The sequence below is a fragment of the Phodopus roborovskii genome, unplaced genomic scaffold, assembly GCF_943737965.1.
Source record: "Phodopus roborovskii unplaced genomic scaffold, PHOROB, whole genome shotgun sequence".
NCBI lineage: Eukaryota > Metazoa > Chordata > Mammalia > Rodentia > Cricetidae > Phodopus > Phodopus roborovskii.
The window spans coordinates 5,804,267-5,816,041 of record NW_026125489.1 but is presented as its reverse complement, the minus strand read 5'-3'; the positions used below and the strand labels follow the sequence as shown (position 1 = coordinate 5,816,041).

General features: G+C 44.0%; 1 protein-coding gene across 1 annotated transcript; it reads right to left on the bottom strand.

The window, feature by feature from the left end:
- Positions 1 to 313: 313 nt before the first annotated feature.
- Positions 314 to 10,807, bottom strand: Rxylt1 (ribitol xylosyltransferase 1). Its single transcript, XM_051176163.1, has 6 exons — positions 10,577 to 10,807; positions 9,727 to 9,882; positions 6,922 to 7,024; positions 4,751 to 5,065; positions 4,014 to 4,184; positions 314 to 742 (listed from the first exon to the last, which is right to left on the bottom strand). Exons 1-6 carry the CDS (start codon positions 10,743 to 10,745, stop codon positions 334 to 336), a joined length of 1,323 nt encoding a protein of 440 aa, XP_051032120.1. The 5' UTR covers positions 10,746 to 10,807; the 3' UTR covers positions 314 to 333.
- Between the last annotated feature and the right edge of the window lie 968 nt (positions 10,808 to 11,775).

Sequence of the window (11,775 nt, the reverse complement as noted above, 5' to 3'; positions counted from 1 at the left end):
ATTTTGATAGAACTGAATTTATTTATTTGATGTGTGTGCATGCTGGTGGGAGGTCACAAGACAGCCTGTGAGACTCATTTTCTCTACTATCATGTGGTTTGTGGGGGATTGAATTTAAGTTGGTAGGTTTGGCAGCAAGCACCTTTACCCACTCAACCATCCTGCCAGCTCAATCTGAGTAAAATTTTACCATTATCTTATATGTAGTAATAGCCAAAAGGGAGAGCATTTGGTCTGTTATATAATATAGAAGCAGATGAAGGCACCTTAGCAAACACTATAAATACATACACTTATGAGCACACACTTAGTATTAGATATGATTAATGTTTATTACTCATAAAAAAATGAACTTTTTAACGTATTAGTAAATCTCCACTTTAGCTCTGTTTTGAAGAGCTGGTACCACTGAAGAAGTAATTTTCTTCTTTGAACTTTTTCTTGTAGAATGAGAGTCTTCTCTTTTTCTAAAATAGCAGGAAGCTCATTCCAGTCCTTGATGAAGATGAAGGGAGCCCTCATGGCCTTGAGTAACTGCAGAGGACTACCGTGGTGACTGGATGCGTTTCCACAGTGGCCAGCTGTCATGACATCTTCTACCACAGGGACGGACCCAAAGGAGCAGGCCTCATATATTCTGTAACACTCTGTGTTCACTCCTACAGGACACAACGTGAGGTCACTCTGAAGCAAAGCATCTTGGTAATTCTTAAGACTTTCATTTGTCTCCTGGGGCTGCCACCTAGGAAATTAAACAAAGAAATCCCTGAAGGGTTTTCCTTTCCCATGACATCTTTTCTGAAGGAAATCTTTTCATGCCAATTATCGAAATTATGAACAAATTGTAGAGATGATAAATATAAGAGATGGAAAATGTTGGACCAAACATATTTCTTACACTTTTTAAGAATTCGGGGGTAGGGTATAGCCCAGTTGGTAGCATTCAGACCTGGTATTGATCATCATCCATCTATAGAGCGGCTGTGGTTGTACATGGCAGTAATCACAGAAGTTGGTATGTATAGGAAGGATCAGGAGTTCAAAGTCACCCTAGGTGATACAGTGAGTTTGAGGCCAGCCTGTGCTACACAAGACTGCCTGAAACAATTTTAAAGAGTTTGAACATTTTATTATTATATATTTTAAAATATTTGGTGGCCAATTTTGAAAGGATAGTATTCATTCAATCTGCATTTTCCAAGTGCTGGGTTCTTTCCTCCCTAGCTACCTCTGAGGCAGCTGTGGTGCAGTCTAGTGGTGGACATTAAAGTGGGTTTTTTGTTTGTTTGCTTGTTTTGTTTTTCGAGACAGGGTTTCTCTGTGGCTTTGGAGGCTGTCCTGGAACTCACTCTTGTAGACCAGGCTTGTAGATCTTGTAGATCCACCTGCCTCTGCCTCCCAACTGCTGGGATTTAAGGTGTGCGCCACCAACGCCCAGCAGACATTAAGTCTTAATTGAGTTAATGTCAGGGCATTTTCTAGAAAGGCTGAAGATTTGTGAGGAAAATAAAGCAGAGTAGCACAGAGGGTCTTCTGAAGTGACGGGGCCGCACGAGAGAATGCTTCATTGCCAAGGACTCAGAACACATGAGTTGGATGTGAACAGGCAGGCCATGCAGATGTGGAGAAGAATGGAGAATAAGCAAAGATGAAGGTCATGAAGGTCATGCTCAGGGGACTATGGGGAGCGGCTGAGGGGGCAGGTAAAGAACAAAGTCTGAATGATCAGATGGCTGTCCTATGCGCAGAGTTTTGATCAGGGTGACAAGAGCAACAGACATTTTAACTGAGTCAACCTGGCTGCTTTGTCAGTAATAGAATATACAGGCCACACACGTGTAGGAGCTGAGAAATCGCTTAGAAGCCGAGCATCGATCTGTTTGTATCTTGGTGAAATAAGCAAGGGTCTTTAAGTAGGGGAGACTGAGCAGGAGGTGATGAGTTTAGGACAGAGGAGGGAGGGAGAGTACATGAGGAAGAAAACTGAGCGAGTCGAGTTCTTCAGCTTCCAAACTGCAAACTCGTGTAGGGGCACAAGTGTGGGTATGGGGCAGGCAGAAGGTCAGACCAGCCAGGGAGATTCCTAGATGGGGACTGAGGAACGTGCCCTACTCCATTTTGAAGGCAGGAGCCATTATACTGCACTTTCTATTTACTGTGAGAGTTGAGTTGTTCTGTGCTTCCTGAACCCTGACCATCCCCAACCCATGACCTTGATTTGTTCTTGGGAACACCCTGACCTTCCTTAATCCCACAGTTGGTGAGCACTTGAGTTTGTTTTCTAAGGGTTTTTGTATTTCCTTACTGCCACACAGTCTCCCTTCTGTAAACTCTTGTGACTGCTTGTGAGTTTACTCCCTAAAAGGGGCCAAGGAGGTAGAGACTCAGGGCTGCTCCCTTTAGCCTGACTTAGGACGCAGTCATCAGCCCGTTCTTGGATGCACTCCAATAACAATCAAGTGAGCTTAAAATGTGGCTTAAATTGTGGTATCGATCTTGCTCTCACCATTGGGATTTAACAGGGTGAGGAAGGTGAATCTATATGCAGGGATGGTTGATTGCAAAATTTAACCTGTGTAACCCTGACGTGAATACAGGGATGGGAAGACAGCCACCGGATACAGTAAGAGCAATGGGCTGTCAATTCCAGCTGAGTTGTGGAGTCAGGTTACAGGGGATGAACTGGAATGGTAGGGTAGGTGGTTACCAAGGGAAATGCTAGTTTGAGGCCACGGTAAGACCTTGTGCTTATGACAGCAAGTCATTTAGGAAATGACCATGACAGGAAATAGCCGAGGCTAGCTCTTGACCTAGGTCTATGAGGAGAGGAAATGCAGATGGAGGTGAAGAAAGGACTGCCTACTTAGACTTAGAAATCACCAAGAATTAAGACAAGGCTGGTGGCAGCTGGAGTGACAGAGCACAAATGCACTATTCATTCAGGAATCAGGGTGGTGAGCCCAAGGCTTATGTTGCTATGAGACTGAATAACTGGAGTTTCGGGGAAAGGGCAGAATGGTCTCGAAGCAGCAGGAGCAAAGGGTCCTGCTTGACCTCTAGCCTAACACAATGAGAACCATTTTCTTAGCATTATTCCTCCAGCGAGCTTTGGCTCTTTTATGCCACCCTCATTCATTAACTCACACCATTAACTCAGCGCACCCCTGCCTTATGACTTTGCCTTCGCTCCTCCCTCTCCATGGGCGCCGCTGCCCCACACCAATGCAAGGCTGGCCCTGCTCCCTCTCAAGCGTAGGTTCCATGTAGCCCTCACTCCATCTGGCGCTCTCCCGGACTTGAAACCTATGCTCTCCTCTCCACACCCAGTCCTCTGCAAGGCCTTCTTCTGCTTCGTTCTTTTCTTCACTCTCAGCTCTAATTGCTGTTTACTTTACTTGCCTCCTCCCACAAACATTTAAGTGCTATGAGGAAACATTCATTGCTTTGTTTTTCACTGTTGACATTATCATGGGTACAATGGTTTCTGGAACATTACAGTTGTTTGGCAACTGCTGAATGGATTTAATATAGTTACATTAATAGTAGTGTCATCCATCTAGAAGACAATTTCTGGCATGATTAAAAATATATTTCTAGCTGGGAGGTGGTGGTGCGCTCCTTTAATCCCAGCACTCGGGAGGCAGAGGCAGGTGGATCTCTGTGAGTTCGAGGACAGCCTGGTCTACAGAGCGAGTTCCAGGACAGGCTCCAAAGCTACAGAGAAACCCTGTCTTTTAGGCATTTGTTTTCTGGCCACTCTGTTTTATACTCTATGTGTTTATTAAAAGCAAAAGAAATTATTGCAAAATGACTTCTGTTACTTTATTAACATCTCCTTCTTGATTACTTGTATAAGATGGGGAAAAGGCGTTTCTTCCATTTTAGTTACTACTGTGGCTTCTGACAGGACAGTAGAATAAGCAGTTACCAGTGATTCTGTGGAAGCCTATTTGTACACAGTGTCACACAGACTGGAGAGCAACAGGGAGGAACCATGCAAACATAGAACTTACTGTTCTCTTGCAGAAACCCAACAAAGTTTATCACTTCCATTTTGTTTCATAATGTTCATTAGTGCTTGTCTTGATGAATTTTCATAGACAGTTCCTACGAAATTACATATGTAGGGCCTCTCATCATGCAGCATTGACCAGCTGGCTTCAACCACAGGAAACTTCCTGTATCTATAAAAACAAGCTCTACATTAGTATATGGTAGGACCGTCCCACAGCCTGGCTTGTTAGGTTATGTATAGTAAGGACATTTAAATTATGATTTCCAAATGCAATATACACCACAAACATATATAATCATTATTTATCCATTAAAAAGAAAATACAGTTACAGTCATGAGTTCAGAAAACTCAATTCCAAGGAATCTGCAGGTATATTAAAACAAACAACAAATAAAAACAAGAAATTATGGCTCTATCTTTGTTCATTCTGTGTTAAACATCTCTTTAGGACACTAGTAAGATTTACTATTTATTCTACATTCATTTTAAGACAAAAAAAAAAAAAAAAAAAGTACTCATCAGTTCCCCTCAGGGGAGGGTAAAATACTCCCAAAACAACAATAACAAAAATCTGTCACTACCGCTGCTGAAGCCTGAGACCACACTCTTACTGACCCTAGGAAAGATCGCCCCTGGCCTCATCATCTGTACACCCAGTACCATTTAAGCACCATGTTTCCGACTCAGAACATTAGACCTTGGAGTGTAGGGATGCCATCTCATCTGGTACTTACGTAGCCACACCTAAAGGCCACTGCAGAACATCGGCACCGTTAACCCAGGGGCTGTCATAGGTTATGAAAAGCAGGTCCACAAAGCCTCCATTTCTCCTGAGGAACTTCATTATCCAGTCATTATCACAGCGCTCATTTCCCAGCAAGACAACAGCCAGGTGCCGCAGTTTTTGGGTTTGTATTAAATTCTGCGTGTAAAGTAACCACTGGGTGGCGTGGACGATCTTTGCTTCTTCTCTTCCATTCAAAACAAGTACCACACTGTCCACGTCTATGGAGAAGAACCCTGGGAGTACAGCTGGACCGGTGATAAAACTGTAGCAAACAATACACCACAAACAAGAGGCAAGCAAAACTGAGCAAGGGATAATTTCAATCACTTTCTATGAAATCCAGACTGACATCCAATTTGCGTTCTCTTTAGAAATGAAAAATAAGTTCTTCAGACGAAGGCTGAGGCAGAGCTATAGACCAATAGAAAGCTTTGGATGTAAAATCCAACTAGTACATGAGAGTGGAAGATGTACGGTTCTCATTTCTTCCCTGAAGACAAGGCATCGGAATATAGCACAAAGGAAAACATCAAACCCAGGGTATTCTTAACAAGTAATTAAAAGGGCTTGTGTGCATGTGTGTGCACATACGCACACATGCATGTGTACCAAGGTGTGTGTGCAGGCCAGAGGACAAACTTTAGGAGCTCGTTCTCTTCTTCTACCATGCAGGTCTTGGAGCTGAACTCAGGGTTTCTGGCTTCAGGGCAACCATTTTGACCATCTTGCCAGCCCTTACAGTATAATTTTATGTAAATATGTTACAATCCTTTTTTTGCAATGCAGTACTTAAAGTTTTCCTAAGAGGACTAGACACGCTCCATAACTCACATTGTCACATGTTGCCCAATCACTGCCACTGAAATATTTTGATCTTTTGTCAAAGTGCAAAGGAATGGGAAGTTGGGAAAAGAAAACAGTGAGTGTGGACAGCTGTTTTGAAGGTATGGATGAGGCTGAAAAGGAAATCAGTGCAGGTAGAGAAAAAAGGAAAAGTCCTGGAAAGAACAAAGTCTTAGACAAAGATGGCGTGCACAGATGTAGGGAACATACACTTGGGACTAGGAGGGATCACCTCACGGAGTCCTCGGGATGGGTAAAGGCTCGGTCTGACAGCAGGTAAAAAAGGCCTGAGTGTGTAGTTAAGGGAGGTAAGTATGGATGTCGTCACTTTTCCTTGAACCTCTGGTCCTCCTTCAGGGTTCTGGGAATAAACTGTGCCACCACTCCCTGTCTATGCGGTGTTGGGAACTAAGTCTAGAGTCTGCGTTTTAGGAAAGCCTTACTAAATGAGCTATATTTACAGCTCTTTGCTACTGCATTTAAAACAAGAAATTATGAAAATTGCTAAATTTTCCTACTATACAAAAGGCTTATGTATGACTTAGTATAACGTACAGGATGAATGGTATGCTTTATTTAACTAAGGTTATCATTGAAAAGTCTATCATGAAAATCCATTAACTGAAGAATAATCATAGCTAAAGAACTCACGTGTAGAATTCTAAAAGGTAATTTGCTCTTGTGGGTAACAGCATATGTTTAAGGACTTATACTTTTCAATATATTTTTTTTCTCCTGCTTGCCTCAAATGAAAAATGTCTTCAGAGTAAATACTTCAATTTAGACAGCCCAGAGAAATCATTTAAATCTTGAATGACTGTGCAAACAATTTACTTTTGGAATTCACTTAAATTAATATCTATATAACTTGATTGAGCTTTTGAATTGCAATTCCAGAAGTTTGTTAACTCTAGATAAATTATAGATAACTTTTCATTTGGTTTAATAAGATATTTAAAAAATCTGTTACAGCACTTGAATATAAAGTTCTCTAAGAGGATATAGCACTGTTTTTTTTGATGATAACATAAAGTCTTCCATGGCTGGAAAGTACTCTATCACGACACAAAGGTATATCTCCAGCCCTCCCTCCAAAATTCTTTTGTAATGGTCAATTTAGTAAGGAAATGTTTAGTGAAGCTTGAACTATGAACACACTCACAAGATTTATTTTTCCCAAGCTGAAACGGAAAAGATGTCTAGAAGTATGTTTTCCCTTAGTAGTTACATAAAACATCATACAGCAGCAAAAGGTTAATGTTGTCCAACTGATACCTGAACTCTGTTCTGTCTATAACTGACCGTCCTTCTCTCCACTGAGCAGTCACATCAGTGGGATCAAGAGTGCCTTCCAGAATGTGTTCCCAGAGATACAAACCTGGGAACGAAAGAAGAGAAACAGAGACAGCTGCTGCCTTATCCATTTTAGTATGTCTGAGAAGTGTATGCTTTGTTCCTTTCCATCTTGACTATGAGCCTACACGTTCCTGCCATGGTCTGCTGGCAGCAAAACCCCAGCCATCAATATGGCAACTAAATGTACAAGGGGCAGACTCCATGCCTGTAGGTGTTAAAAGTGGGTTACAGTAATGATAACAGGATCTTTTAGTTTATACTGAGGAACCCCCAATGTTACTGAACCCTTACTGCCCATCATATTCTGAAAAAAAAAATATTTATTATAAACCAAATTACCATCATCATTAGAATTAATCAGGTATCATAACTGGAGGGACTAAACATTTTGTTCGGAAGCCAGAGGAGCTCATCAGAATACCCAGTGAGTATGTCAAGGGGATATTACCTCCCCATTTGATCAGACATCTGCAGACAAATGACACTTCATCCTGTCTCCTTAGAACAACCACGGTGCTTCATCTCGATAAAGGTCTAAGAGTGGACAAGATCAGCAGAGCATATTCATAAACTGAAAGATGGATTTTGTTCCACTTCCATGATGCCATGCTAATAAAGTTGCTCTAACAGTCAAATTCAAAATCTGGGCAATCAGATAGAGCTTGCAAGTGTCAGGCTGATAGGGCCGTTTCTCCATGTCCATGTCTTAATCTCTAGAACCTGTGACTATTATCTTACACAGCAAGAGTGTCTCAGTGTGACTGAGGTGCTGGGAGGGTGAGCCTTCCAGAGACATCTGAAGTTCCCCTACCCCCAGAGAAAGAAGGGAAATAAAGTTGTCATGTTTTGAGTCATGAAATATGGTGTATGTTACACCAGCCATAGAAAACTTCGTGTTATGTGGGAGGACATGGCATCTGGAAGTGAGGTGCCACTGTGTGAACGTGGCTCTGGAATAAGGAAATGGGGGTGTCTAGAAGAATTTGGAAGAACATGTAGTCTATAAGAAAGATTACAATAGAACGCCTCCAAACGAGTGTAGAGAAATGCAGCTGTTCATAGTTCATTTGGTGAGGAAGACTCACACGAGAGTGAGGGCCACAGTAGAGAAAGCCTACACTGTCGTAAGAACACGAAGGCTGTCACACGCCGACTGTTGGTAGAATGGGCATACTAAAGGATGGCTGGGCATGGAAGGAAATGTGGACTGTGTTGTTAGACATGATGGAAGAGGGCCTGTGTTGTATAAGAGCAACAAACTTAGCCAAACTGTGTCTCAACTTATAACTGATGAACTTGGATATTTCTCAGCAAAGTATTAAAGTATTGGATTTTTTTTTTTAAAATAGTAAAATACAAGAGGAAAAAAACAGAGACCGAGAGATGAACTGTTAAGCAACAGTATAGGATTTGATAATGAGAAAATTTTGGACCATTCAGATTTTAAAAGAGATGAAAAAGCACATTTGCTGTCGGGAAACCATGCTCTAGAGAGGCCAAAGATGTTCTGGCTGTCACAACTTTTCCTTAGTGCCTCAAACAAAATTAAAATATTCATCAGCACAAGAGGTCATGGGAAGAGACTATGCATGTGATTTGTGGATCTCCTTAGCCACCTTAGCAGATGCCAGAAATGGAGAAGGGACAGAGTGCATCCTTGAGACAATGCACAAAAGACCTCCAAAGTTTTAAAGACCACGTTATCAGGAATTCTGCCAACCTGCGTCGACAGCGACAGAGAGGTTGGAACGAATGAAGTCCATTTGGCTCAACAGTTCTACCAGCAGGAAAAAGCTAATAAATCTACTGAGCTACAAACACATGAATCCCTCATGCAAATGGAAGGGTTGCTCCAAAGGTGGGGCTGAGGAAACAGAAGGCAAAACTGTGCCAGCGATCACTCTAGGTGGGAAAATCTCACGGAACTGGCCTCTGTTCCCAATGTGTTTGGACCAAGGACTTCATTTTTACACCCATTCCCCGCTTTTAATGGGAATTCTGTAACTGGTGTGTTATGAACATAGAGGGTATGTGCTGATGATAGTAGTGTTTGATAAAGTTCAAGGGCCACTGTGATGCTTACTGGACCAAGAAAGTCTGAAAACACAAAAACCTGTTCCTATGTAAAATCCAAAGCAGAATGAGAATATGGATACTTACAGGAAGGAAACAGTACGAATTTAAAATTAAACAACAACAGAAAAACCACCACCAAAAGAAAATCCCTCCAAAACTGTTAAAATTGAGTCATTACAAATCCAGGTTGAACTACTGAAGTTCACAGTAGTAATCTTCAAGATGTCTTTTCTATAACTAATCATAAGTTTGGGAAATAACAGGAAAGCTTGCAATGAAGAGCCTTGTTCAGCCCTGTTCAGCATTTCCCAAACTTGTCTGCTCACTAATGCAGGGCCGCATAGACACACACATACATACACATTCAAACTCACGTGACCATTAATTATACAAATGGATAAAAATTCAGTTGGCACAAGAGTCACAGTATAATGATGCTACAGAGTCTATTTTGTGTACCGACGGATGCAAATAACCAACAGGGGAGTATCTGCATACTTATTTCCCAAGGGGAAAGACAGATGGAATTCTGACAAAAGGTGAAATATCTTCATTAGACAAAGAAATACATACTCCAGTAACTTCGATACCAATATGGTGCATATCTCACATTGACTTCCCATACCTCCCCGCTCTGCATTAACTTACCAATGGCAGCTTTGCCCCAGATCTGTATCCTGTGCTCTGCTTTTCCGCTTGTGGATTTAGTTAACTCTTGCAGGCTAGTTCTAATTCTGTGTTGCTGCTCGATTGTTTCATCTCCTTCCCAAGGATTCCATTCTTCACTGTCCAGGGCCGACTGATCTGTTTTAAAGAGAGTGTCTGTGTTCACCCCTGAGGAGTCGCTGCTGGTACAAAGTCATCTGAATGACATGCTAGAGTGGACTACCAGTTTCACCTTCAAGTTTCAGAGACAGACAGTCGAACTTGAGGCATACAATTGAAGAAAATGAAAAGAAACCAACATCCTTTAAAAAAAATTGATCCATCTCTGTTAAAGTTTTAAATCTGGTTTTTTAACGTGAGACGGGACAATTTCGTCTTCCGCACAAACCTTTAGAAACACCTGCAGAACACACATCAAGCTACACCTTTTAGTTCTGGAATTGCTTATCATGTTTACAGTAAGTACACTATCGGTAAAATTGAACTTTGGCACGCTGGCTCCTCCAAAGTCCTCATGCAACGGTGCAAAAATTCTGGACGGGGTGTGTGTGTGTGTGTGTGTGTGTGTGTGTGTGTAAGGACTGCAATTCCAAAACATGTCAGAATGTGTGTGTGTGTGTGTGTGTGTAAGGACTGCAATTCCAAAACATGTCAGAATGCCACGTGGGCCTCGGGGCTGGAAATACCAATCCCGGCATTCTCAGGTCACACGAGTAGGAAGCCCCGCGCCCACCGCGGGCGGGACGGGCGCTCGGGAGGCGGCGGCGGCGGCGGCGGCGCGCGCGCCGGGCTGAGGAGAGCCCCGAGCCCGGGCCGCCTGCGCCCTACCTACCTCGGCCGCTGCGCTCCTTCGCCTGCACCGCCGCCTTCCTGGAGCCCCGGGAGCTGGCGCCCGGCGCCCGGCGGCGGCGCCCGAAGAAGACGTGGTAGGCGGCGTAGATGGAGAAGAGGCAGTACAGGGCGACGAGGAGCGAGCACAGCCGCGTCCGCGCCAGCCGCATCCCACCGCGGCTTCCGGCCCCGGCGGCCCCGCCTCTGACCCCGACTCAGGAAAAGCCCCGGCTTCAGGCCCGCCGCCCGCGATGAAGGCCGGGCGCAGAGCCGGCGTGCGCTCCGTTCCCGCCCACCGCCCTCGGCCCCGCCCCTCGGCGCCGCCGCCCTCGGCCCCGCCCCTCAGCGCCGCCCTCAGCGCCGCCCTCAGCCCCGCCCCTCAGCGCCGCCCCTCAGCGCCGCCGCACTCGGCCCCGCCCCTCAGCCCCGCCCCTCAGCGCCGCCCCTCTCCACATTTGCACTCAGGCTCCGCCCCTCAGCACAGCCAGATCCTGTACTAGGAGAGAAACAACTGCAAAGTTGTCCTCAGACCTGCCACACACACACACACACACACACACACACTCATACACACACACACACTCACACACACACAGACACACACACACACTCACACTCATACACACACACACACTCACACACACACTCTCACACTCATACATTCACACACACTCACACACAAACACACATCCACACACTCTCACATACACTCATACATTCACACACACACAGACACACACGCACACACACTCTCATACACACACTCACACACTCACAAACACACACATAGACACTCACACACACGCGCACACACACACACACTCACACTCATACATTCACACACACTCACACACAAACACACATCCACACACTCTCACACACTCTCACAAACACACACATAGACACTCACATACGCGCACACACACACTCACACACAAACCCGCACACACAGTAAAAATGTAAAAGAAACTAAGATAAACAATACACACTCACTAAGTAAAAAGTTTCTTTTTACTTTCCCTTGCACTACCATTTGTTTTATGTCAGGGATGCTAGCGTACCCTCAGTGGACCGGATAACACTCCAGCTTTTAAAAACTGGCCCTCGAGCATGTTAGGCGACGTGGACAGTGCTGTGTGGCTTCTTGAAAATGCGATTGTGCTTTTCAGTCGTGCTAATTGGTCCTAGGACTACTTGTGG

Coding starts and splice junctions, on each gene's coding strand:
- Rxylt1 (XM_051176163.1), bottom strand. CDS start 10,745: ATGCGGCTGGCGCGGACGCGGCTGTGCTCGCTCCTCGTCGCCCTGTAC. Junction 4,185..4,750: donor TGGCCTTTAGGTGTGGCTAC/GTAAGTACCAGA, acceptor TTGTTTTTATAG/ATACAGGAAGTTTCCTGTGG. Junction 743..4,013: donor TGGGTTTCTGCAAGAGAACA/GTAAGTTCTATG, acceptor TTAATTTCCTAG/GTGGCAGCCCCAGGAGACAA.